The sequence below is a fragment of the Coffea arabica genome, chromosome 9e (assembly GCF_036785885.1).
Source record: "Coffea arabica cultivar ET-39 chromosome 9e, Coffea Arabica ET-39 HiFi, whole genome shotgun sequence".
NCBI lineage: Eukaryota > Viridiplantae > Streptophyta > Magnoliopsida > Gentianales > Rubiaceae > Coffea > Coffea arabica.
The window spans coordinates 33123773-33148889 of record NC_092327.1 but is presented as its reverse complement, the minus strand read 5'-3'; the positions used below and the strand labels follow the sequence as shown (position 1 = coordinate 33148889).

General features: G+C 33.4%; 1 protein-coding gene and 1 long non-coding RNA gene across 3 annotated transcripts; both read right to left on the bottom strand.

The window, feature by feature from the left end:
• Positions 1 to 829: 829 nt before the first annotated feature.
• LOC113723230 (uncharacterized) lies at positions 830 to 5179 on the bottom strand. Of its 2 annotated transcripts, XR_011821517.1 has the most exons (3): positions 5014 to 5179; positions 1413 to 2069; positions 830 to 1298 (listed from the first exon to the last, which is right to left on the bottom strand). It is a non-coding gene; the product is annotated as an uncharacterized lncRNA (long non-coding RNA). The 2 variants fall into 2 exon arrangements; XR_011821516.1 differs by having other exon boundaries at positions 1413 to 5179.
• Positions 5180 to 7049: 1870 nt separating this feature from the next.
• LOC113710514 (MADS-box protein SOC1-like) lies at positions 7050 to 24235 on the bottom strand. The gene is made up of 8 exons (XM_072066319.1): positions 24114 to 24235; positions 23705 to 23938; positions 9983 to 10052; positions 8219 to 8280; positions 7997 to 8096; positions 7870 to 7911; positions 7701 to 7742; positions 7050 to 7279 (listed from the first exon to the last, which is right to left on the bottom strand). Exons 2-8 carry the CDS (start codon positions 23884 to 23886, stop codon positions 7175 to 7177), a joined length of 603 nt encoding a protein of 200 aa, XP_071922420.1. The 5' UTR covers positions 23887 to 23938; positions 24114 to 24235; the 3' UTR covers positions 7050 to 7174.
• Between the last annotated feature and the right edge of the window lie 882 nt (positions 24236 to 25117).

The following is a 25117-nucleotide window of genomic DNA, read 5'->3' as shown; positions in this document are numbered from 1 at the left end:
AGCATTTTCAATATATATTTCATCCATCAATGTAGAAGCTGCTTTTGCCTCATAATTAGTAAGTTCGGCGCAGCTTGAAATAACATGCCTTTTACAGTAGTATAAAGAAAAGTGAGATAAACCATAAAAGAAGAAAAACAAGTTATACAAAATCATGTAGATTGATAAATTGTTCATCTTTTTTTTGGGACAATTTAACTATAGGAGGTCCGATAAACAGTTGCATTTCTACCTCCTTTACTTATCTCAGTGACAAGGGTTATTGACTAATTTTTAGTTCCACTCATCACTCTTCATATTGCAAATTCATTTTCTCCACAAAAATATAAATTGCTCAACAAATAGGTTTGCCATACACAAACTAAACATTAATGGTAGTAACACTTTTGGGAGGTGCTAAATTAAATCTCATAGCCCTTCACCTTAAATCCTCAACATTTGGTTCATTTATTACTTTATTGCTACCATTAAAAATTGTACAAAATGTGAATTTGAAATAGAGGTTCATAGGTTTAGGCCTTACCTAATACATTTATTTTTGTTTCCAAGTTTTCCCTTACGTCGGAGTTCCCTTCCCTATAAAGAATTCGGGTATTTTGTTAAAAGATGAAGAATGAATTTAGTAACTTCGATTATCCGTCCCTATCCAACATCATAAAGTTGGAATAGATGATTTTTTTTTTTTGGGTATATATATATATATAAATTAATAATGTTATGAGTAACAATAGTAATCTCTACCTTTTCTCGCAATTCCATATTTTCATTTAGGAGAATTTTCTCCTGAATTTTGGGATGGCATGCAAATTAAGAAGATTAACCATGCCAATTCACATGAAATGCACAAACTTTATTCTTTATGAAAATGCAAACGAATGAATAAGCAACTTCTGAATTTTCAAATGCGTATTTTACCTCTTTTTTCAGCTAATGAATGCGCTCCCAAAATAATTGGCTCCGCAGGAGAATTGAACATTCGATTTTGACCATCAAATTCTACATTCTGATCAAATCATTTTAGAGATGCCTATTGCAACACGTAACTTTCTTGACCTAATGATGCTTAAACTTTTCTCCAGTTGACCACCTATCTGTTGCAGTTCATCAACAGAGGAGGAATCTAAACCATCTCCCAAGAACTTTCTGCAACATACAAAAATTATGCTGTTTTTCATCTCCAAAAACTGTACGAAATTGGTGTTGTTGTACGATAAGGAATGAGTTGTGCTTAAAACTTTAGTTTCTTCATGAAGCTCAACTTTCTTTTTTCTCAGAATTGCAATCTCTTCTTCAAAATTCTGCACCCAAAAAAAAAAAAAAAAAAAAAAAAGAAGCTCAGCACGAATCAAAAGATGTAGCAGAATAAATTCGAAGACAAGATTCTTTAAGTCAAAGAATCAGTTGGCACTGACCCATGATCTTGAATGAGATTCCCAGAATCAAGAATCAAGTGAATGTAAGACATTACAGCTATTCAATACCCTGTTCAAAGGATCTTGGCTGCCATTCCGAGAAATCAAGAAAGTGAATGCCATGAAAATGCTTATTTTGGATTTTGAACGCAATTCATAGGCTCATGTAACTAATATTTGATACCAGCACACAGTTAAACACTTAATACCCGCTATTCAAAGAAAATGCAAAAGGTTACTTCGCATGTGAAAATGGAGCATAAAACTCAACTAGATACCATTCATCCCTAAAAACAAAACAAGATAAACGTCACAAATGGTAAACAGATATAGCACAACAGCACAAGAAATTAACTCTTTAGTGGAGAGGAGATGCCAAAAGCACGTATATCCAGTCAAGGGAAAGGAAAAGATAAAAAAAAAAAAAGAAAAAGAAGAATTTTCTAAACACAAAACTTTCTCCATGAACATATTTAAATATACTCACTTAATCACAGAAGCAAAAAAGATGCTGTTGCTACTGCTTGCATGTATATGAAACAATGGCAAGGCAAAACAATGGAAAAAGCTTTACCGGAATATGCTGATCAGTTTCTGACATGTGCTTGTAGAGCCATTTTTTCGCTTGGACATATATTCCTGATAATCTTCTGGTAGCTGTACTTGTGGCACTAACGCAATTAAATCATTGCACGCAATATTACTCAGTGAAGAATTTTAAAATAAAGTTTCTCATCCTGATTTCTGATATTATATCCGTTCATGGATCTAGAGACTTCAAACTAGCTATTTTCATCCCCAGATTTTGTTTCTTTTCTTGTTATCAATAATCTGAGAGAATTTTCTACGGCAAATGACCTTTTCCGTCATTCACCATTAACTCATCATCTTATTTTGTCCATTGCATGTATAAAGAACTTATTAAGTCCTTCAACTTATGAATTAGGTTTCAAAAGGCTTCTAGAAAACATTTCTTCTAACATAATATCACAATAGAAATACGAGTTCTCCATGGGTTATAGATCGAAAGAGTTAGAAGTCAAGATCTGCAACCCTAAGTTGATCACAATAGACCAAGTACATAGGATGGAAAGAATCCATCCACCTTTTGCATTATCGAGGCAAAATTTGATGACCAATTTTTTTTTTTCCTAAATCACATCGAGAGAAAGAGAGGACGAGGGAGAGAGAGAGAGAGAGAAACAGACAGCAAATGGCCAGAGCTATAGATTCAATAATGAGAGAGGAAAAGAGAGAGCAAATAGGTATAATTACTGACAAATACATCGAAATAGACCAGGCCACTAATAAATCTAACGTGCCTCTATCTTCAAGTCAATCGAAAAACTTAAAACCACACCTGCAAGTAATTTCACCCATCTACACTTTCCATCTGATACGATCTCTAGCTCTTTCTATTTGTGCTCTCTCTCTCTCTCTCTCTCTCTCAACACACACACAAACACACACATATATATATGTATGTATGTATTTATATGTATATATGTGTATGTATATGTAGGTGTATTTGTTTGTGTAGTATATGTGTGTGAATATGTGTACATATATATGTGCAAATTTAGAAAGAATGAAGTTGATTACCAAATTTTGTCCTAATAATGCATTATGTGTTAGACCCTTTCCCTTTTATTTACTTAATCTGTTGTGATTAACCAAGGGTGCAGGTTTAGGCTTTAATAATTTTTATCTATTGCCCTTGGAGAACTTTCACGTCTCTCACTTGACTGGCATCTATCAAGCCAATTTGGAAAGAATTTTGCTCAGGCACCTTTTTTAAGACCCAAGAGGCAATTCGAAAAACACAATAGGTTCTATTTAAACTAAAGAGACAAAATAGGGTCATGAGTTAAACTGTTGAATGAGGTTATCTATCCACCCTTCCCATAAAAGTAAAGAGACATGAAAAGAAGATGAGAACAGGCCATTAATTTAAAACCCATAAAGTGTCATATTTATCACTAATACAAGACCTAATAAGTTTGTATTTGACAGAAAATGTGTGACAAAATAAATTTTTGCAAAGAATAAGTGATTGACAAATAAATTTTTGCAAAGAATAAGAGATTGACAGAGATTGAATACTTCCTATAGGGAGACTTTGCTCAAAGTATCACAACTTTTATAGTTTAGCACAGAAAGGAGCCAGTCCTTAATACATTACCATCATGTTGATTTAGGAATTTTAGGAAGGAATTTCGAGTCCGAATTATTGTTGGTATGAATTTCAATTAAAAAAAAGGATTCCAAATAATTGTTGACATATGTAATTACATCAAATTGTTTTAAACTACGAGTCAATGAGAAATCTTTAAATCTTCAAAAACTGTACTCAATATTTATTTCTATTTATAAAACACCCAAATTCATCATATACAAAAATTAAAATTCGATCAGAGCAATATTGGAGAACCAAATATGATTTAGTGATTAAACATTTTTTCTTGATTCAAAACGAGGGTTCATTTATGATGTTTGCAATTCATTTATACCTTCAACTTCCAACCTTATCCTTCTGAAAATATTTGTCAAATTGGTGTCATAAAAAATTTTTCTTTCATCAAGTTAGGTTTTTAACAATAAAATTTTCCGTTATTTCCTTCTTAAAGTTGAAAGTAAGCCAATCCAAGTAAAATTTGTACCAACACAGCTAATAAAAGTAAGTTACAGAAAAGCCTTGGATCCTCAATTGTGTCAAATGGTACTGCCATATTGTCTCCACCGAAATTATACATCTCATTGGAACTTAACTTAGCATAACAGGTTAATTTAGGAGATTTAGGTAAGCAAAGCTTCAAAATAGGAGTACTCCTATCCTGCTTAGACGTTCTCCATGATTAGACGTTCTCCATGACTCCAATAACAAGGATGCATTCTCTCAATCTTGAAAGTTCGGAGGGAATTGAGAAGGTTCCTCGTAGTACTAATGCATATAGGCTGGTGTGATTGGACATTTTCAAAGAACAAGTACAAAAGCACAACAACTACTTACCGGCTTCATTATAGACATGGTACCATTTCCACTTGTATTCAGTATAGCCCCTCATAGTCTATGTACACAATGTGATCTAAGAACTACTACGCAAGGTTACTGCTTGTTGGGATGAAATGCTGCGTCTCATAACATTTGCTACTGATTTTTATTTTCTTTAAGTTGACAACTTGGCATAAAACATCATCTCCAAAAAAAAAAAAAAGTGTTGCAGAATTAGCACTGTTGATGACATTGGTACTTCCTCAAATTGTGTGTATCTTTGTCTATCTAAGATTTGCTGTGCTTCCAAGTTCCAAGGATCTATTATTTGCACCTCCGGACGAAATAATATCTAAACCCCTTCAGTCAAACTCATTAAAAAACTGCACTTATTGGTAAAAATTGATTTCATAAGAACGGACATAAAACCAGATAAGGGATCCCTGATCCCTTAGCCCTGACAAAAGCTTGAGAACATGCTTGGAATGATTAATGGCCAATCCGTTGTAAAAGTGGACAAAAAATCTGATTAATATGATACCGTTTTGCTGAAGAGAGACAGATAGAGATTATGAGCAGATCAGTTGCGAATGTTGATGGTAAATGTACCTGGAACTTGAGAGTTCATGAAGCTACCCCCGATCAGTGCAACTTCTGCATCACAAAGAGCTGAGATAGCTCAAAGGCCTTCTTGAGAACTCCCCTTCTCCTCTTTGACAATGTCACTTGTCTGCTTGTTGCACTTTCTATCCTCTTAATCTGAGTTTTCCCTCTCAACATTCTTACAATTGTAGATACGAAACGAGGTGCAAAATTAAATCCACCGACGACCCTGAAAGACAAATCAATGATTCCATAAAGGGTTAAAGTGCAAACAACAAAAAACACTTGATCAAGAAAAATCTAAAATAAACACATGAACAAAAAAGTTTCCAAAAAACGGCAAGAACCCGGAGGGAGTGGCACTGATTGACCCCAAAAAATGGAAAACCAGACAATATCTTTTCTGGGAAGTCTCAGATCTGCAAGATGGGAGATGACAGAAGCTGGAAAATATTGGGTAGGCAAGACACTAGTAGAAACCCTAAAGAGAGATTTTTTAGGCAAGATGTACAGAGAAATGATATTCTTCAATATCTTTGTAGTCTTTTTCTTTTTTTTTTTTTATCTCATAAGTCTCAAATCTCAACCACAGAATAATCAGTAAAGCGCGTGTTTTCTTTCTTTCTTGGGATAAAACTAAACGACGTTCCATTACCAACCGAGTTTGATGATTTTGCCCGTACAATTTTGGCAAGATGTCACTGTTCGTTCGTACGGCGTCACGTGCTTGTGTACGCTTCTGGCTGCAGTCGGCTCTTACCACTTGTTAATGACTGACTTTTCTTTGTCATTTGCATTTTTTGTGGTAACGAATTTTTCTACTATGAGAAGTGTCTCATTATCCTCGATTGGTATGGCTACTTGGGACCTGTCCTTCCTTTGATTTTTTATTTTTGTGGAATAATGTATTGGCATTTTTTTAAAAAAATATTGATCCTGAAAATATTTGCAAATCATTTATTGTGTTCTTCTTTTTTAATATATTAGGATCTTGAGGATGAACAAATGAGAATGGAACTTGCCACATACTCCCTAAGGAAAGCTGAATATCTTTCAAGACAATGTGGCACTTAGAGAAGGAATAAAGGAGAATTGAGTATGACATATACTGAGAAAAGATAAATGTATTTCAAAACAAAGTAGCAATTGTATGATGGTTATTAGTCTGTAGTGATAAAATCAAAAGTTGAGTTTTGGGGCTAAATTAATAAGGATGTACATTTGAGGTTGTTGAAAAGTTCTTGATCTAAGGCACCATTTAGATTGAAGGAAAGGGAAGAAAAGGAAAGGAGTGAACTCTAATAGAAAAGAGATGAAAGAAGAGTAAAGTGCAGTGGATTCAATCCATCTTGTTTGGATTAGATACGAAAGAAAAAAAATGGAAATATTGAAAATATTATTTGGATTAAGGAAGGAAAGGAACGTAAAGAAGCTATCATGCATTTGTTACATTTCTGTCCATAATTTACAAATCTAATTTATAAACATATAGGTATTCTAGGAAAATTTTAAATTCTCATTCATCTTAATTTCTTTTCACTTCATTTTTGTGCACGTTTGGATGGAAAAGAGGCTCATAAAAAATAACGAGAATGATCCCTTTCTTTCCCTTTCTATCCTTTCTCTCCCTTCTCAAAATTCAATCAAATATTAAAAACTTTATCGCTTCATTTCCTTTCTGTCTCATCCCCTCAAAACAAACAATGCCTAAAAGTTAAGAATGATACCAAAAATTACAGGTTTTAGATACAAATGTTCATCCCTGTTTTTTTTTAAATATATATTTGAGGTACCCTTGCATATTTGTAAGAGGCTTATGGGTAAAATCTAATTTTTAGAAGGATATAATTTTGACATCTTAAGTAAATATAAAGCAATTTATCTTATCGCCCTTTTTCTTTTTATCTGCCAGTGACCCTATCAACATCTAATGCCAGTAAAATATGCATCCAACCTTTTGCATCATTTTAACGGTAATTCTATAAAATAAGACGGCATAATAAGGCAGTAGGCCAATAGGATTTAATAATAAAAAAGGACGATATTAGATACTTCCCTAAAAATACCTGAAAGTTGGATCTATACAACAAAAGAAGTAAAGAAAACAAATTATACAAAGTCACGTAGATTGATATATTGTTTATTTTTTCTTTTTTTTTTGACAATTTTAACTATCAGGAAGTCCGATAAACAGCTGCGTTTCTACCTCTTTTCCTTGTTCTAGTGATAAGAATTGTTGACCAATCGATAGTTCCAACTGTCGCTCTTCGTACTGCAAATTCATTTTTCAAAAAAATATAAATTACCAATAAATAGCTTTGGCATATGCAAACTAAACATTAATGGTAGTAATACTTCTGGGGGTTGATAAATCTTATAGCCCATCAGCTTAAATCCTCAACATTGATTACATTATTGTTACCATTAGAACTTATACAATATGTGAATTTGAAATAAATGTTTGTAGTTTCAGACCTTATCTAATACTTTTTTTTTTTTCAAGTTTTCCCTTACATTGGAGTTCCTTTCAAAGAATTTGGTTATTTTGTTAAAAAAAAAAAAAAATTGAATCGATATACTGACTTCCAGCGTCCATACCTATCCAACATCATAAAGTTGGAATAGACTTTTTATTTGTGGTCATTCTAGGTATATATAAATTAATAACGTTATGAGTAACAAGAGTGACTTACCTTTTCCCGTAATTCCGCATTTTCCCTCCTAAGAATTTTCTCCTGAATTTGACAAGATATGCAAAGAATATTAGCCATGCCAATTAACATGAAATGCATAAACTTTATTTCGGACTAAAATGTGAATGAAAGAATAAGCAACTCCTGAAGCTTCAAATGCGTATTTTACCTCTTCTTTCAGCTGATTTATTTCCTCGCAAGAGAATAGGATCTGCAAAAGAATTGAACTTCGATTTTGACCATCAAATTCTACATTCTGATCATGTAATTGTAGAGATGTCTATCGCAAAACGTACCTTTCTTGACCTAATGATTCTTAAACTTTTCTCCAACTGATGTTCTATTTGTTCCAACTCATCAATGGAGGAGGAATCTAAACCATCTCCCAAGAACTTTCTGCTACATACAAAAATTATTATGTTTTAAATCACCAAAAACTGTAAGAAATCCATGTTGTTATACGATAAGGATGAGTTCTGCTTAAAACTTGAACAAATGTGCCAATGTTAGGACACCACCGTTTAGTTTCTTCAAGAAGCTCAATTTTTTTCCTCAGGATTGCAACCTCTTCTTCAAAATGCTGCACAAATAAGAGTATGCTCAGCAAGGATCAAAAGATTTAGCAGAATAAATCCGTGGGCAAGATCTTTAAGGCAAAGAATCAGTTGGCACTGATCCATGATCTTGAATGAGATTCTCAGAATCAAGAAATCAAGTGAATGTAAGACATTACGGCTATTCAATAATAGTTCAGAAGGATCTTGACTGCCATTCCGAGAAATCAAGAAGGTGAATGCCAAGAAAATGCTTATTTTGGACTTTGAACGTGATAATGGCTAAATTTGTGATCTTTTTGAATGTGTTTCCTATTGTTTTTGAGTCTATTTGTAAGATTAATTGGTATAAGATTTTCATTTTTGTCTTTAATTTGCATTTTAAATTGATAGATGAATTAGTTGTGATTTTGTCATTTTACTTGCAAAATCTCTTTATTTTTGTAGGTAAAATGATCAAACTCAATTGGAAGCAAAATGGTGATCTAACAAAGCAAGAATTAGAAACTTGAAAAAGTCACAACAATGTCTAAAGTAGGTGATGCGATTCAAGGATATTTCTTTAAAAAAAGAAAGAGAGAGAGAAAATCTCGAGGGTTACTCTGTGGATTCTGCAAGGGATTATAGGCAGAATATCCATTTAGCAAAGAATCACATGTTCTGCATAATCTCTGGGAGAATTCCTCGTGGGATTCATGACGGCTGCAAGTTGCAAGTTGCTAACTTGCATGACTTTTGTTTCTTTCTCCATCATTGACAAGACAAAAAGGGATAACTTGTATCAACTTATGGGGAATCTAAGAGCTTCTTTTCTTGACTCTTAACAAGGAAGAAACACATTATTGAGAGAGAATATTAGCTCTTGGCAAAAAGTAGAATTTTCCTTCTCTTTCCTCTCTAGCTTAGTTTTTAGTGTACTTTTAGATCAAGTTCTTATTTCCTTTGAAGAACTTTAAGAACTCTTGATATAATAATGTATTTTTTATGGCAATGAAGATGATGAAACTTGAAAATCTTGTTTCTTTACTTGAATAAGTATTTCTTTCTCTTCACTTTCTTTATTGTTTCATTGATGCTTAGTTAAATTGAAGATATGAACTTTGTTGTTAAATTTACTATGTTTAGTTAAATCTTCTTGTTCTAGGGATAGATTAACCTATTTGAGCCTTGATTATGATTGAATAAAGTGATTATTACTATATTCCCTCGTTCTACATTATCAAGTTTTTGGCAATTCATAGGCTTTCATACAACTAATATTTGGTACCAGGACACAATTGAACCTTAATACCCGCTATTCAAATAATTCAAAAGGTAATTCCAATTGTGAAAATGGTGCATAAAACTCAACTAGATGACATTCTTCACTAAAAACAAAACAAGAGAAACATCACACAAATGGTAAACACATAAGGCACAGCCACACAAGAAATTAACTCTTTAGTGAAGAGGACATGCAAAAAGAACATATATCCAGTCGAGGGGGTAAAAAATGAAGAAGATGTTTCCCAATACGAAACATTTTCCATGAACATAATTAAAGATACCGACTTAAATCCAGAAGCATAAAAAGACACAGCTGCTACTGCTTGCATGATCATTCTCTAGGAAACAACGCAAGGGAAAAACAGTTACAGCTATAGGTTTACTAGCAACTGCAGTAGCAACTCATAATGAAACAAGATTTACCGGAGTATGCAGATCAGTTTCTGACTGTAAATGTTCTACATCCATTTGCTTGCTTGGACGGAGGAGATTCTTGATACACTTCCGGTAGCGCTCTGTTGTACTTGCGGCACTAAAATCATTTGAAGGAACCACCATGAGGTCAAAGGTACAAGTTGCAAATACTAAATTACGTCAGCAGAAATTTATGTAATGACAAAAGGGCAATCAATGGTTTGATTCAGTTTCCATTCGGCAAGACCCAAAGCTTATGAATTCAAGATCTAAATGTGCATGCACATATACTTAACACGGGGAAAATGTTATGGTGCCTAACAAGAAATGAATGTCAAATTTTGTTCAAACGATAGGAAGTTGCGGTGTGCAACTGGCAAGTCTCGTTGTGAATGACAAGATGTACCCAGTTATCATCCAAAAAACCTAATTTCATCATAACTAGGAGAAAACTTACTATAGTTACTTAACAAAACATATTACTAGCATAACAAAATTTGTCACTCATGTTTTTGGTGCCTTCAAGGTATCACAAATTTTTCCTTAACACCAATACATGTGTATTTACATTCATTTTACCTTTTAAGGCTTCCATAGGATTACTTAAAATGATCTAATTATGGTTTTTAGTTTAAATTTCAAGTTATTTCAATGTGTTATCTTACTATTCATAGCTTATTCAAAGTTGAAAATAATACGATATATTAGTAGCTTTGTTGAATGTATTGAAACATCTAAAAAGCTCTATGTGAAAATCACAACCCACCTAGACAAAGTGCAGTAAAGACATTTATCAAGCCTTCTTACTTCATTATTAAAAATAAAAGCCACATTATACAAAATTGCACGAATAAATATATGTTCTAATTTAGTGAAAATTTATTAAAGTATATATTATATTTCACTTGATGCAGTTTTATTCGAATCTTACATTTTTTTTAACATGACAGAGAATTAAAGCTGAGTATCTATGATGTTAAGCTCAACTAAATTGGGGAGGTGAATCAGATCTAGTCTTTCATTTAATTTAAGCTGAGAGGATCCTTCACCATCTGAATAGAGGATTTCAACTGGCAAATTCTGCTGAACAGTGTTAAAAACTAACATGTTCTTAAGCATGGAAACTCATTCCTCTTCCAGTTTGTATTGCTGTTTAACTGGACAACAGGTAACAGGAAATATGCTATTGATGGAAGGAGCAAATTTGGTTAAAAATCACACTAATGCAATTAAATTAATCAACGGTCCATTATTCAGGGAAATAATTTTAAAATAAAATTTCTCATCCTGATTCCGGATATTGTGTCAGTCCTCTAATGGATCTAGAGATTCTAAACGAGATTTTTTCATCCCCAGATTTTGTTTATTTTTCTTGTTATCAATTCTCTGAGAGATCTATGAACTTTTCTCAAGAAACTTACTTCTGCCCGTCTCCCTCAAATGCACATACCTTACAGGTAAGGCTAACTAGTCCTCTATTTCAGTCCTTAGGTTGACATTTGGCAGTAGATTTCTTCATTAATACCAAGTGAGTAGTTGAAACCAGTAAAGCAAAAACAGCCACCCTATATTTACAGTGGCAGAGCCAAATAAATTTCTTAAAGGTTCACAAATAAAATTCACCAGTGTCTAATGAACTCGTTAAATCACTAGAGTTTTTTGTTACCTTATAACCCCTTAAAACAATGGTTTTAGTTGTTGTGGTTATTAAACATATGGCTTATACATGTTATTTTATTAAAAGTTCTTGTCATTAAACACACGTACATATTGACCTTCTGCGAATTAGTGAATAGAAGATAGATAAATTCTTCTAAAATTTAATATCTAAATTAATAATTTTTCTTTGATCAGTACGGCCACGTTAACAAATTACTAATGTGAAATCAAACTTTTTTTTTTTAAATATCATATTTATTATTCATTTTTTTAGCCTAGTAGCGGCACATTGACAATATGTAGATATGCCCATGCCGTAGAACCCAATTGTCTCAACTCTCAATACCCCATTGCAAGATAAACGGGTCTCGAAGTCTTTACATTCGTTTGGGATGAAATGAGATGGAGAGAAGAAAAAACAAAAAAATATATCAATGCATGGGAAAGAGAGAGAGAAATGGAATGGTTAAACCTAAAAGAAAATTTAATTTATAGGGTAAATGATTTCATCCTTCCTTCACCATTGGCTCATCTTCTTATTTCATCACTCAAGTTCATAAAGAACCTACTGTGTCTTTTGCCTTATGAATTAGGTCTCAAAAGGCCCATAAAACACACTTCGCCCAAATTGGCATGATGGACAATAATCTCGAAAGAAACACGAGTTCTCTATGGGCAACAAATGGAAAAAGTTAGACATCTAGATTTGGAACCCTAAGTTGATCACAATAAACCAAGTATATGGAAGGGAATGAATCCTGCCACCTCTTGCATTATTGGGGCAAAATTTGATAATCGAGACCCTTAATCATTCGCTCACGTCAATCGAAAAACTTAAAACCATTCTTGCAAATCATTTCACTCATCTTCCCTCTCCATCTGATCTCTAGCTCCTGCCATTTGATCTTTTGATCTCCCTCTCACTTTCTCTATCTCTCTCTCTCTCTCTACTTATATATATATATATATGTATGTATCTATGTATCTATGTATATTTGTATGTATACATATATACATACACACACATACAAATGCATGTATATATATATATACATATACATACATATGATAAGTGACTAATTTACGTAATAATTGTATGACATTTTATATTATTTTTAGTCACTTTGGTTATATTATTGGAAGAATATGAATCATTTTGGCTATAATTGGTGAATAAATGTTTTTAAGTGATTAAATGAGGTTTTTATCACTTTTTACTTGGATTTTGTGTATTTTGACAGTTTTGACACATTTTCGTATTTCGGCTATAACTTGAGTTACAATGATCGGATTGGGATGATTCTTGAACCCATTTGAAGATAAGAGATAGATCTACAACTTTGGTGAAGACATCTAAATCCAGTTTGAAGGTTTTCCAGGTCAAAATGCCGAATTACAATAGCAAATTTCTACTGGTCGAAGCTGGAACAGGGCAATGAGCAGGCAAGGGTATTTCAGTCATATCTCAGCCTACACAGATCCAAATGAGGTGATTCTTGATGCATTAGAAAGATAACTCAAAAGGCTACAACTTTCGTGTTTTAGACATGAGCTGGTTCAGCCTCTAACATCAAGAAAAGATTGGTTGAAGTTGGGCCAAAAACAGAGCAAGTGATCCACACTCGGATCCACTATTCATCCGAACCCTCGGTTGTTTCTGGGTTAGTGGATCCGAGCTCGGATCCATACGGATCCGAGGTACTGTAGCAGCTCGGATCACAGGTCAGAAAAGGCTGCTCTGTACGCGTAAAACTCAATTTCACCTCCACCAATTCACATTGGATGCTATACATGTGAGAAACATTCCCAGCTGTAAAAGGGAGATGTAATCCTCATTTCTTGACCACCTTTTCATCATAAAAGAGCCAAATTCATTGCAAAAAGAGATTGGAGAGATTGGAGTCCATAGGAGAAAAATAGAGAGTGAGCTACGGGAGAAGCTTGAAGCTGCAGAAATGTAGCTCTTTCATCTCTCTAGTGTTAGTTTAGCTTAGTATAGAGTAGTGTAGCTTTCCATTCTTGTTTATTATCTAGATTAGGATGAAGATGGAGGATGAAGAAGGCAAGGAAGAAAGCTCATGTGACAAGGGTTGTATTCCTTCCAAACTCTTTATCTTTTGTATTTGATTCCAAATTTAGTTAATATACAAGTTCTGGATTTTGTGTTCAATATGTGTTTCTAAAGTTTATACCTTGGGTTTGGTTGAACTTTCTATAATTGTTAGTGTTTATTATTTGGTTATTTGACTGCTATGATTTGAGCAAGTTATTTAGCACTTTAGCTCTTGAAATCATGATTAATCTGGTACCATTAATTGTGATTATCTAAGGTGTTGTTTCTGCAATGAAAATTGAGATTTAACACTAGTTCAAGAAGTGCTAAACATAGGGAGTACACTCACGAAAGTAGAGGTGCACTTATGTGGTTTTTAGTGATTCATTTCATGTAATTTCATTGAAGAAATGAACTTGTAGCTAATTTCATAACCATGAAAATAGGTATGGATTAGTTATGAGTATAGTTGATTCACTACGAAAGTAGGATTCAAATGCATAAGGAAATTACACCATAATTAGCCTAAATGTAGTAATTAATGATCCAAATATAGCACTTGCATGAGTAGTTAGGGATACCACAACCCAAGGAGCTTTTATTTGCTATTTTGTATAATTTGAGTAGGTAAAATTTGTTATAATTCATTGATAGTCTAAATAATAGAGAAGCTTTAGTAGTACCGGTAATTGCAATCTTCCTTGTGGGATCGACCCTTAATACCCTATACTCGCTCACGATTCGTATACTTGCGATAAATCGCGTGTGGGGTATTTAGGAGTTTATAAATGTAAAACTTGATTAGGATGAGCTTAATTGTATATGTATACTCCGCGCACATCAAGTTTTTGGCGCCGTTGCCGGGGAAGATTTGGCAATATCGGTGTGAAAAACAACTTTATTAATTTAGACAATTTCACTTGTTTTTGTTGGTTAAGGTCTTGTTTGTTTTGAGTCTTGTTGAGTCTTTTATGTTTAATGTCTTGTTTTTGTATGTTTAAAGTCATCTATTCTTCTTGACTAAACTTGTTTTTGAGCTACTTTGAGAGCATGTTTAGGGGATCAAGGAGAGTAGAAAACAGGGGAGGACAATGCTTGAGAAATGTAGGTTTGACAATGGATGGTTACCAAGTGCAAAGCTCCTTCAACAGAGGTAACCAAGAATTTACTGAATGTATGTCTTTTGAAGATGGTTTAAGGTGCTTAAAGGCAAAATTTGATGTAATTAAGTTACAAGTTCAAATGGACACCATGATGCATGAAATTGAGCAGAGAAGGAATGTTAATGCTTTTAATTCTTATCATGTGATTTGTGACTTGTGTGGAGGTTATCATGCTACTAATACATGTATGCAAGCACAAAATGTGGATTATTATGATGAATTAGAGCATTACAATCCTTGTTTTGATCAATATAGTGCTAATTTGAGTAATTCTCCTGCTTATGGTTGGAATAATCAATGTACTTATAGTGATAATTCATATTTTTATGATCACCAACCTGAAAGTGTCCAATATGAATCAAAACCATCTTGGGAGTTGGCAATAGAGAAGTTAGCTAATACACATCTACCTTGGGAGTTAGAAAGTGAACCATTAGCTAATGATTCTAATGCATCTTGGAAGCTAGCTGTAGAAAATTTTTCTAATCAATTTGATTTAGCAATAGAAAAGCTAGCAAATGCAACTTCCGATCGTTTTGATAGGATTGAGGAAAGAATAGATGAATTAGCTTCTCACTTTGGTCGAATACATGAGCAATTGAATGCATTGTGTGAAGTTATTTCCTCTAATAATGTGCAAAATGATCCTAGCATGAATGATGGGAATGTTGTATGTGAAAATGGGTTGCATTTTGATGAAAATGATGAATCTCAATTGTGTTTCAATGAGCAAATGTCCATTTCACATGATAATATCTTTGGAACTAACTTTGAACCTCAAGAGGTAAGTTTTAATGACTCATTTTTCACCCCTCTTGAGGAGTGCATTGAAAGTATAGGTTCTAAAGGTATTCCTGCCCAAGATACTCTCATGACATTTCCTTTGGTAAGTTCTCAAGTGGTGCATATTCAAGGTAATATCTATGGAACACTTGGAATATGTAAGTCACTTCCATCTCTCAGATCATTAGTTCATGTGGCTTTTTCTATTAAGTCACCTTACAATGATCCACCAAGGCCTAAAATGGTGGATTATTCGTTAACTAAACCTCCTTGAAAAATGAGGAGAAATAGTCAAGCTATTGACTTTAAAGAAGCGCTTATTGGGAGGCAACCCAATGCTTGTTTAAGTTGGTGTTACTTTGGAGTGATTTTATGTTTAAAGTATGAGTTTGAGTTATTTTGTTATTTTTTCATTTGTAGGTTTTGGAAAAAGATGCAAAAGTGACCAAATGAGGTGAAAAAGGCGAAGTTTGATCAAAGATCTCAATACCTCAAATTCAGTAATTATGGTTTTTGATGCATTAAAGAGGTTTAGAATGCATGTTTAGATCATTTTACATGTGTGTGAATGGTTTATTTTGACATAGAAATGATCTAGGGTGTATTTTGAAGAATTGAGGTCAAACTGAAAATTGCAAAAATTCTGCAATAAGTGCAGATTCAATGGATCCAAGGCCTCGGATCCATATGGATCCAAGGCCTCGGATCCATATGGATCCAAGGCCTCGGATCCACTTCTGCAATCAGAGAAAAACTTCGAGCTTCTTGATCCGAGCTCGGATCCGTATGGATCCAAGGCCTCAGATCCACTTCTGCAATCAGAAAAAATTCGAGCTTCTTGATCCGAGCTCACTTATCATGATCCGACCTCGGATCCTTTCAAAAACGACCTCGGATCCTTTTAAAAACGAAGGTTTGGATCACTTTTCAACTCCACTTTTCTTCATGTTGGCTTGTTTTTAGTAAGTTTTAGTTGTTCGATTAATGTTTTTGTGTGTTTTGTAGGTGGCAATGGCAAGAGTTCATGCAAATGATCTCAATTGCAAAGGGTGCAATAAGTGAACTTCCATTCTTTCTCAAATACGGTTGGAAATTCATCACTTGGACATGGATTCGGATTGCGCAAGTCATAAGGGGAGTATTTTCTTTTACTCTTTCGTTATTTTCCTTTTCTCACATTGAGGACAATGTGAAGTTTAAGTGTGGGGGAGGAAATATGTGAACTTGCATTCTAATGCTATGTGATGATATTTTGTGGATTTAAATGCTTAGAAATATTGGAATTGTGTTTGAATTATTTGCCATGTGGATAATTTGCCTGAAATTGGGTTTGTTGGCAGGGAGTTTTCTTCCATTTATATGGGGAAACTCCGTCAAAATTTGTCTAACATCTTGTCCAATATGTCACTATGGCCCAAAAGTTCTTCAAATTTTTGCATTTTCATTCAAAAAGGGCTAATTTGTTCCAACTTTAAATGTTTTTATTCTTCCAATTGTTGAAACTTTATGTGTATTTTGGAAGGTTTAGTCCTCATTTAACTTGGAAATAGTTATTATGCAATTAGAATTTTTACATTTTAGAAAGTATATTTGGTAAAGTGAGGAAAATTATGCCTATAATTTTACATGTTTAATGAGATTTCTTCTCTTTACTTAATTTTGCAAGTAAGTGATTGACATAGTTGATAAAAGGTTATACTCCTCCTTTGATTAGTCTTATATATTTTCGAAGAGGGAATATCTATTTATTGTCCTTTAGTTAAAAAAAAAAAAAAAAAAAAAAGAGAAGAAAAGAAAGAAAAAATTATTCTACTCCAATGATTTTTGTACCGAGTAACCGGGGGTTGGCATCTACAAATGTCGATTTTCGCGTAAAAAGGTACTTGAATTAAGAGTATGCATTGCAACTTGAATAAGTGAAACGTTGAGTAACCGGGAATCTTCACCTAAAAGTGTCGATTTTCGCGTAAAAAGGCATTCTCACTAATTAAGTAAAATTAGTATGAATAAATCCCTCTTAGATGTAAAATTTTGAGAAAAGGATGATTATAGGAGGAGGAAGGCTATAAATCGACTATGTGGGTTGCTTATTTGTGAAATTAGGTTAGGGTAAGAGATTAAGTTTAACTTGTTGAATTTAGGGTATAATTATCTTTCCTTTACTTGATATTATGAGTATTTAGTGTAAATTGAATAATTATATAATAATTATTTTCCAAGTCTTGAGGAATTAAATTGGACAAAGTGCATATATTGTTTCACCTCTTGAATCATTGCATTTGATTATGTGTGAATTGCTTGAGGACAAGCAATGATTTAAGTGTGGGGGAGTTTGATAAGTGACTAATTTACGTAATAATTGTATGACATTTTATATTATTTTTAGTCACTTTGGTTATATTATTGGAAGAATATGAATCATTTTGGCTATAATTGGTGAATAAATGTTTTTAAGTGATTAAATGAGGTTTTTATCACTTTTTACTTGGATTTTGTGTATTTTGACAGTTTTGACACATTTTCGTATTTCGGCTATAACTTGAGTTACAATGATCGGATTGGGATGATTCTTGAACCCATTTGAAGATAAGAGATAGATCTACAACTTTGGTGAAGACATCTAAATCCAGTTTGAAGGTTTTCCAGGTCAAAATGCCGAATTACAATAGCAAATTTCTACTGGTCGAAGCTGGAACAGGGCAATGAGCAGGCAAGGGTATTTCAGTCATATCTCAGCCTACACAGATCCAAATGAGGTGATTCTTGATGCATTAGAAAGATAACTCAAAAGGCTACAACTTTCGTGTTTTAGACATGAGCTGGTTCAGCCTCTAACATCAAGAAAAGATTGGTTGAAGTTGGGCCAAAAACAGAGCAAGTGATCCACACTCGGATCCACTATTCATCCGAACCCTCGGTTGTTTCTGGGTTAGTGGATCCGAGCTCGGATCCATACGGATCCGAGGTACTGTAGCAGCTCGGATCACAGGTCAGAAAAGGCTGCTCTGTACGCGTAAAACTCAATTTCACCTCCACCAATTCACATTGGATGCTATACATGTGAGAAACATTCCCAGCTGTAAAAGGGAGATGTAATCCTCATTTCTTGACCACCTTTTCATCATAAAAGAGCCAAATTCATTGCAAAAAGAGATTGGAGAGATTGGAGTCCATAGGAGAAAAATAGAGAGTGAGCTACGGGAGAAGCTTGAAGCTGCAGAAATGTAGCTCTTTCATCTCTCTAGTGTTAGTTTAGCTTAGTATAGAGTAGTGTAGCTTTCCATTCTTGTTTATTATCTAGATTAGGATGAAGATGGAGGATGAAGAAGGCAAGGAAGAAAGCTCATGTGACAAGGGTTGTATTCCTTCCAAACTCTTTATCTTTTGTATTTGATTCCAAATTTAGTTAATATACAAGTTCTGGATTTTGTGTTCAATATGTGTTTCTAAAGTTTATACCTTGGGTTTGGTTGAACTTTCTATAATTGTTAGTGTTTATTATTTGGTTATTTGACTGCTATGATTTGAGCAAGTTATTTAGCACTTTAGCTCTTGAAATCATGATTAATCTGGTACCATTAATTGTGATTATCTAAGGTGTTGTTTCTGCAATGAAAATTGAGATTTAACACTAGTTCAAGAAGTGCTAAACATAGGGAGTACACTCACGAAAGTAGAGGTGCACTTATGTGGTTTTTAGTGATTCATTTCATGTAATTTCATTGAAGAAATGAACTTGTAGCTAATTTCATAACCATGAAAATAGGTATGGATTAGTTATGAGTATAGTTGATTCACTACGAAAGTAGGATTCAAATGCATAAGGAAATTACACCATAATTAGCCTAAATGTAGTAATTAATGATCCAAATATAGCACTTGCATGAGTAGTTAAGGATACCACAACCCAAGGAGCTTTTATTTGCTATTTTGTATAATTTGAGTAGGTAAAATTTGTTATAATTCATTGATAGTCTAAATAATAGAGAAGCTTTAGTAGTACCGGTAATTGCAATCTTCCTTGTGGGATCGACCCTTAATACCCTATACTCGCTTACGATTCGTATACTTGCGATAAATTGCGTGTGGGGTATTTAGGAGTTTATAAATGTAAAACTTGATTAGGATGAGCTTAATTGTATATGTATACTCCGCGCACATCAACATACATGCATATATATATATGTGTGTGTGTGTATATATATATACATACACACACATAGATATACATATATACATATATGTATATATGTGTGTGTTTGTATGCACACATAAATACAAAATTAGAAACAATGAAGTTGAGTGTAAAATTTTGCCCTGATAATGCTATAGATGGCAAGTGCCTTTCCCTTTTATTTACTTAGTCTGAAGGTATAGGTTTAGGCTTTTATAATTTTTATCAATGCCTTTGGAGATATAGCAAGTCTCTCACTTGATTGGCATCTATTAAGTTGATTTTGGATAGAATTTTACTTAGGCACCTTTCAAAACCCAATATATAATTTCAGAAATATAATAGGTTCTATTTAAACTCGAGAGACAAAATAGAGTCACGAGTTAAACTTGAAGGATGGATGAGGTTATTTACCCAAACTTCTCATCAAAGTAAAGAGAAATAAAAAAAAAAATTAAGAAAAGGCCATTAGCTGAAAACCCAGAAATTGTCACATTTATCATCAGTACAAGAACCTATAAGTTTAAATTTGAGAGTAAATGTGTGAATTACATGTATTAATAATTTTGCTCCTTGCCTTTATCCTCTGCTACGCCGGAACAGTATACGAAAAAAAAAAGTAATTCTTTGTCTTTTCTTTTTTTCCCCCCTTTTTTCCTTACTTCTTTTCTTTCCTACGCTCTAAACTAGGCATAAGTAACTCAAAGTTGCGTGAGATAAAGGCCTTCCACGTTATGCAGTACATGAATGAGGTATTTCTGTGTGTTGTTTTATAGGTGAGATATTTCCATGTTGTGTAAAGTTATAGTGTAAAACAACTAAAAATTCTATTATTGACAGAGATTGGACACATCCTATAAGGAGACTTAGCTCAAAGTATGCCAACTCTGGTACTGTAGCACAGGAAGGCACTAGTCCTTAACACATGACCATCATGTTGACCTAATATGTCCAAATTAGTGTTGGTATGAACTTCAAGCGAAAAAAAAAAAAGATTCGAAGTAACTGTTGTTATATATAATTTACATCAAATTGCTTTAAATTATGAGTCAATGAGAAATCTTTAACCCTTCAAAACTTATAGAAATTTCAAAAAACACTCCCTACGTATGTAATCAAGTATTCAATATTTACTCCTATATTCAATATTCGAAGCAAGATGCCCAAATTCATCATATATAACATTTAAAGAACTGGATTAGACCAATATTGGGGAACCAAATATGAATTAGTGATTAATACCTTTTTCCTTGATTCAAAATAAGGGTTTGCAGTTCATTTATGCCTCTAAATTCCAGCCATTTCCCTTCTGAAAGGTTAAATATTTGTCAAAAAATTGCATCCTGTAAAAATTTTCTTCCATCAAGTTAGTCTTTTAACTATAAAATAACCGTTATTTCCTTCTCAAAGTTGAAAGCAAGCCAATAATAAAACCATGAAATAGGTCCTTTTTGTAGAAAAAATTAAGCCAATGGCAACTAATTATAGAAAAGTCTTGGATCCTCAATTACGTCAAATGATGCTGCCATATCGTCGTCTTCATCGAAATTATGCAATTCATTGGAACTTAAAGTTAAATATAACATAACATGTTAATTAAGGAATTTAGGATGCAAAGCTTCAAAATATGAGTATTACTACCCCCCTTGACATTCTAAGATGCTATGCATTGCTCTAAACCATGAATCCAATAACAAGAATGCATTCTCTAAATCTTGAATGTTCGGGGGAGTCTCATCATTCCACCACGTGCTTCAAATGTGTCAACGTTAAGCTTACACTAGGATGGTCAAATTTGGCCTAGCTAGAAAGCTAAAAGTTTCATAATGTGCATATGTGATGTGACCTTGGCTACACAAAAAGAAGATAGAAGAAGCCAATAATTTCCATAGATGTCTAAATTATTTGATTATCTTCCACCTTGAGAGAACCATTGTTTTCACCATTAATACTGCTCAGTATCCTTATTGCTATGTGTCTCTCAAGTGATGCTGGACAACTCATATTTCATGGACAAAAATGCCCTCGCATATGTATACATATATATATATATATATATGCACTAAGTTAAAATTGAGAAATGACCTGAAAACTTTGAGAAATGATGTATATCATGGGCGGCACAATACTTAAGAAATAGTGCCATTATTGGGAAGTGATGATCACCACTGGTGATGTATTTTAGGATTCATGGATATTTGAAATTAAAGGTTCACTACCACGTATTTAGTTTTATGTAGTACTAATGAATCAAACAAAAGTGAACTTGAATGAGAACCCGTAACTCTTAGATTCCACAATTTGGTACTTTTCAACACTTTGACCCAGAGATCCTGAGTCATGACTACAAAGTTTGGTTGTAAGAAATAAATAAGGTATTATAATTTGGCTTATCACTTTGGCATCTACTATACACTCTAAAATCCTGGATGATGACTCAATGTTCAATTAATATATATGCTTCCAAGGTCTTTGGCCTAAGTAGTTTTGTATTTCATCTTCTTGGTCCATAGGCTTCGAAGCACTACTATTCATAGTTGTTCATAGTGTGATGAAATATGCGTAATATTCTTATTTAGCTTGAGAATCTATAATGTCATTAGAAATGAAGTAAAAAAGGCCAATATGATAGAAGATTACTATCCCTACATCCAATATCAGTGGTCTAAGAGGATTTATTTTGTTGTTGTCTTCTTGAGATCAAAGTACACTATTCGCATTGTTTCAACGCAGAATCTAAATAAGAAATAATTTTCTATTTGTTCTGCTCTTATAGCAACTAAGATGGAAACTTAGAATTTCTCGAGATATGGCATCATTTTATAGTTTTATGAAGTTAATATTTCAGGGTTTAATGATACATCACCACGGTTGGCTTTATTCACTAGATTCTGGCTAACCAACATATATATAACTTGGTATATGGTCATACATCCATTGCCCTCAGATTATGTTAACTGATCTCTTTAAAATGCATCAGTAATGTTAATAATCTTCTTTGCTGTAGGCCAAAATAAAAATTCTTCTTTCTTGTACACTGATTAATATGCCAGCATTTGCGGGCAAATTATGTGTCTGTACATGATCGTAAACATTACGAGACACACTCTTAATCAACTTGAACAATAAAAAAGCTAACTTTTAGGAGATAAGAAGGTCCACTTCCTCGTAGTACTAATGCATATAGGCTGGCGAGGTTGGACTGTTTCAAGAACAAGTACAAAAGCTCGACAGCTTCTTACTGGATTCATTATTGACATGATACCACTTCCACTTGCATTCCAGATAGACTAAAACTTTTACTTTCGTTGTAGAAAAACAAGTATTATAGTACAACCCCTTGTACTCTATTTACACGATGTACTCTAAGAACTACTACGAAAAGCGGTTGTTGGGATGAAAATGCCGTGTCTCATAAGTTTTGCTCTAGGAGAATATCTCATGCTACTGATTTTAATTGACAACTTGGCTTACAATATCATGTAAAAAAATGCTGCAGAATTGCAACTATTGATGACATTGGTTTCTGTCGTTATGTGTATTTTGTCTATCTAATTTTTGCGTGCTTCTAAGGATCTAGTATTTCCGCCTCCGGACTTAATAATATCTAAATCCCATTAAAGGAGTGGAAGTAGATACTACAGATGCAAAGAGGGGAAAAATAGCTTAAGTCAAACTCATTAAAAGCTGCATTTATTGGTAAAAATTGATTTCATAGAAACGGATATAAAACAAGATAAGGGATCTCTGATCCCTTGGCTTTGATAAAAACTTCAGAAAATACTTGGAATGATCTATGGTCAATCCGTTGTAAAAGTGGACATAAAATTTGATGAAGATGATACCATTTTGATCAAAGGGAGAAAAATTAATAACAAAAAAGAGAGATAGATGGAGAATATGAGCAGATCATGTGCAAATGTTGATGGTTAATGTACCTGGAACTTGAGAACTCAAAAAGCTTCCCGCTGGGGGAGAAAACGATCAGTGCAACTTCCGCATCACAAAGAACTGATAGCTCAAAGGCCTTCTTGAGAAGTCCCTTTCTCCTCTTTGAGAATGTCACTTGTCTACTAGTTGAATTTTCTATCCTCTTAATCTGAGTTTTCCCTCTCACCATTCTTACGATTTTAGATAACAAACAAGGTGCAAAATCAAATCCACCAACAACCCTGAAAGAGAAATCAGTGACTCCATGAAGGGTCGAAGTACAAACAACCAAAATGCATTTAATCAAGAATTAAAAAACTAATATAACCTCATGAACAAAAAAAAAGTTTCCAAAAACAGAAAGAACCGGGTGGGAATGGAATTGATTGACCCCAAAAATGGAAAACCAGACAAAACCTTTTCTGGGAAGCCTCAGATCTGCAAGATGGTAGGTGGGAAAAGCTGGAAAATATTGGGTACGAAAGACACTAGTAGAAACCCTAAAGATACATTACTCAGGCAAGATGTACAGAGAAATGATAATCCTCAAGGTCTTTATATTCTTTTTTCCCCTTTAAGTCTCAATTTCAATAATAGAATATACTGTGCAACGCATAAGCGATTAAGGAAAGACTAGCTAGGTCCAAAAACTTTATTCCTTTTCTTCTTTTGGTACGACGAGCCCGAAAGAGACCCTCCCAAAAAAGAAACAATGGAGAATAATATTTGTACAACATAAAATTTACTGTTTTTGTTAAAAAAATATCTGTACAACGACAAGTGGAAACTGATGAACTTTAGAAAAGGATATTGTTATTCATAGTGTTCAAGTGTCAGTGAAATTGTTGAAAGTTTATATAGAAATTGCTCTAGAAAGATAATGGTTACAAAAAAAAAAAAAAAAAAAACCTATCATACCATCATTTGGTCAAGTCTCAATATCATGCATCATTTCTAATTTAATCATGCTAGCTATATAATTAGCATAATCAATAAATATAAAAGCTAAACTGGTAACCACCTCTTAAAATTTATACAAACAAGGACAATTAATATGAAAGCCCTCACACATTAATTGCACCTTTTCTTTCTCTTCATTCATTTCTTCTTTTTGTAGTTCTTATTAAGTTTTACTCAAGTAGTGAACTTATCTTTTGATGCAAAAGCAATCATTGATAGATGAATGTCTGTCATTACTCGATCAAGTCACAAATTCTCACTACTTTGCATACTCTTAATTCTAGTACTATTTTATACAAAAACAGACATTTTTTTATGAAAACCCTTAGTTACTAAGTACTACAAAACACTGCAGTAGTTTTTGCATGATCAACAATCATATCACTTTCTTTTACTAATATGAAAGAAAAACGTATTACTTATACCTAGCAAAAACTAGAACTAAGCAAAACATTATAAGA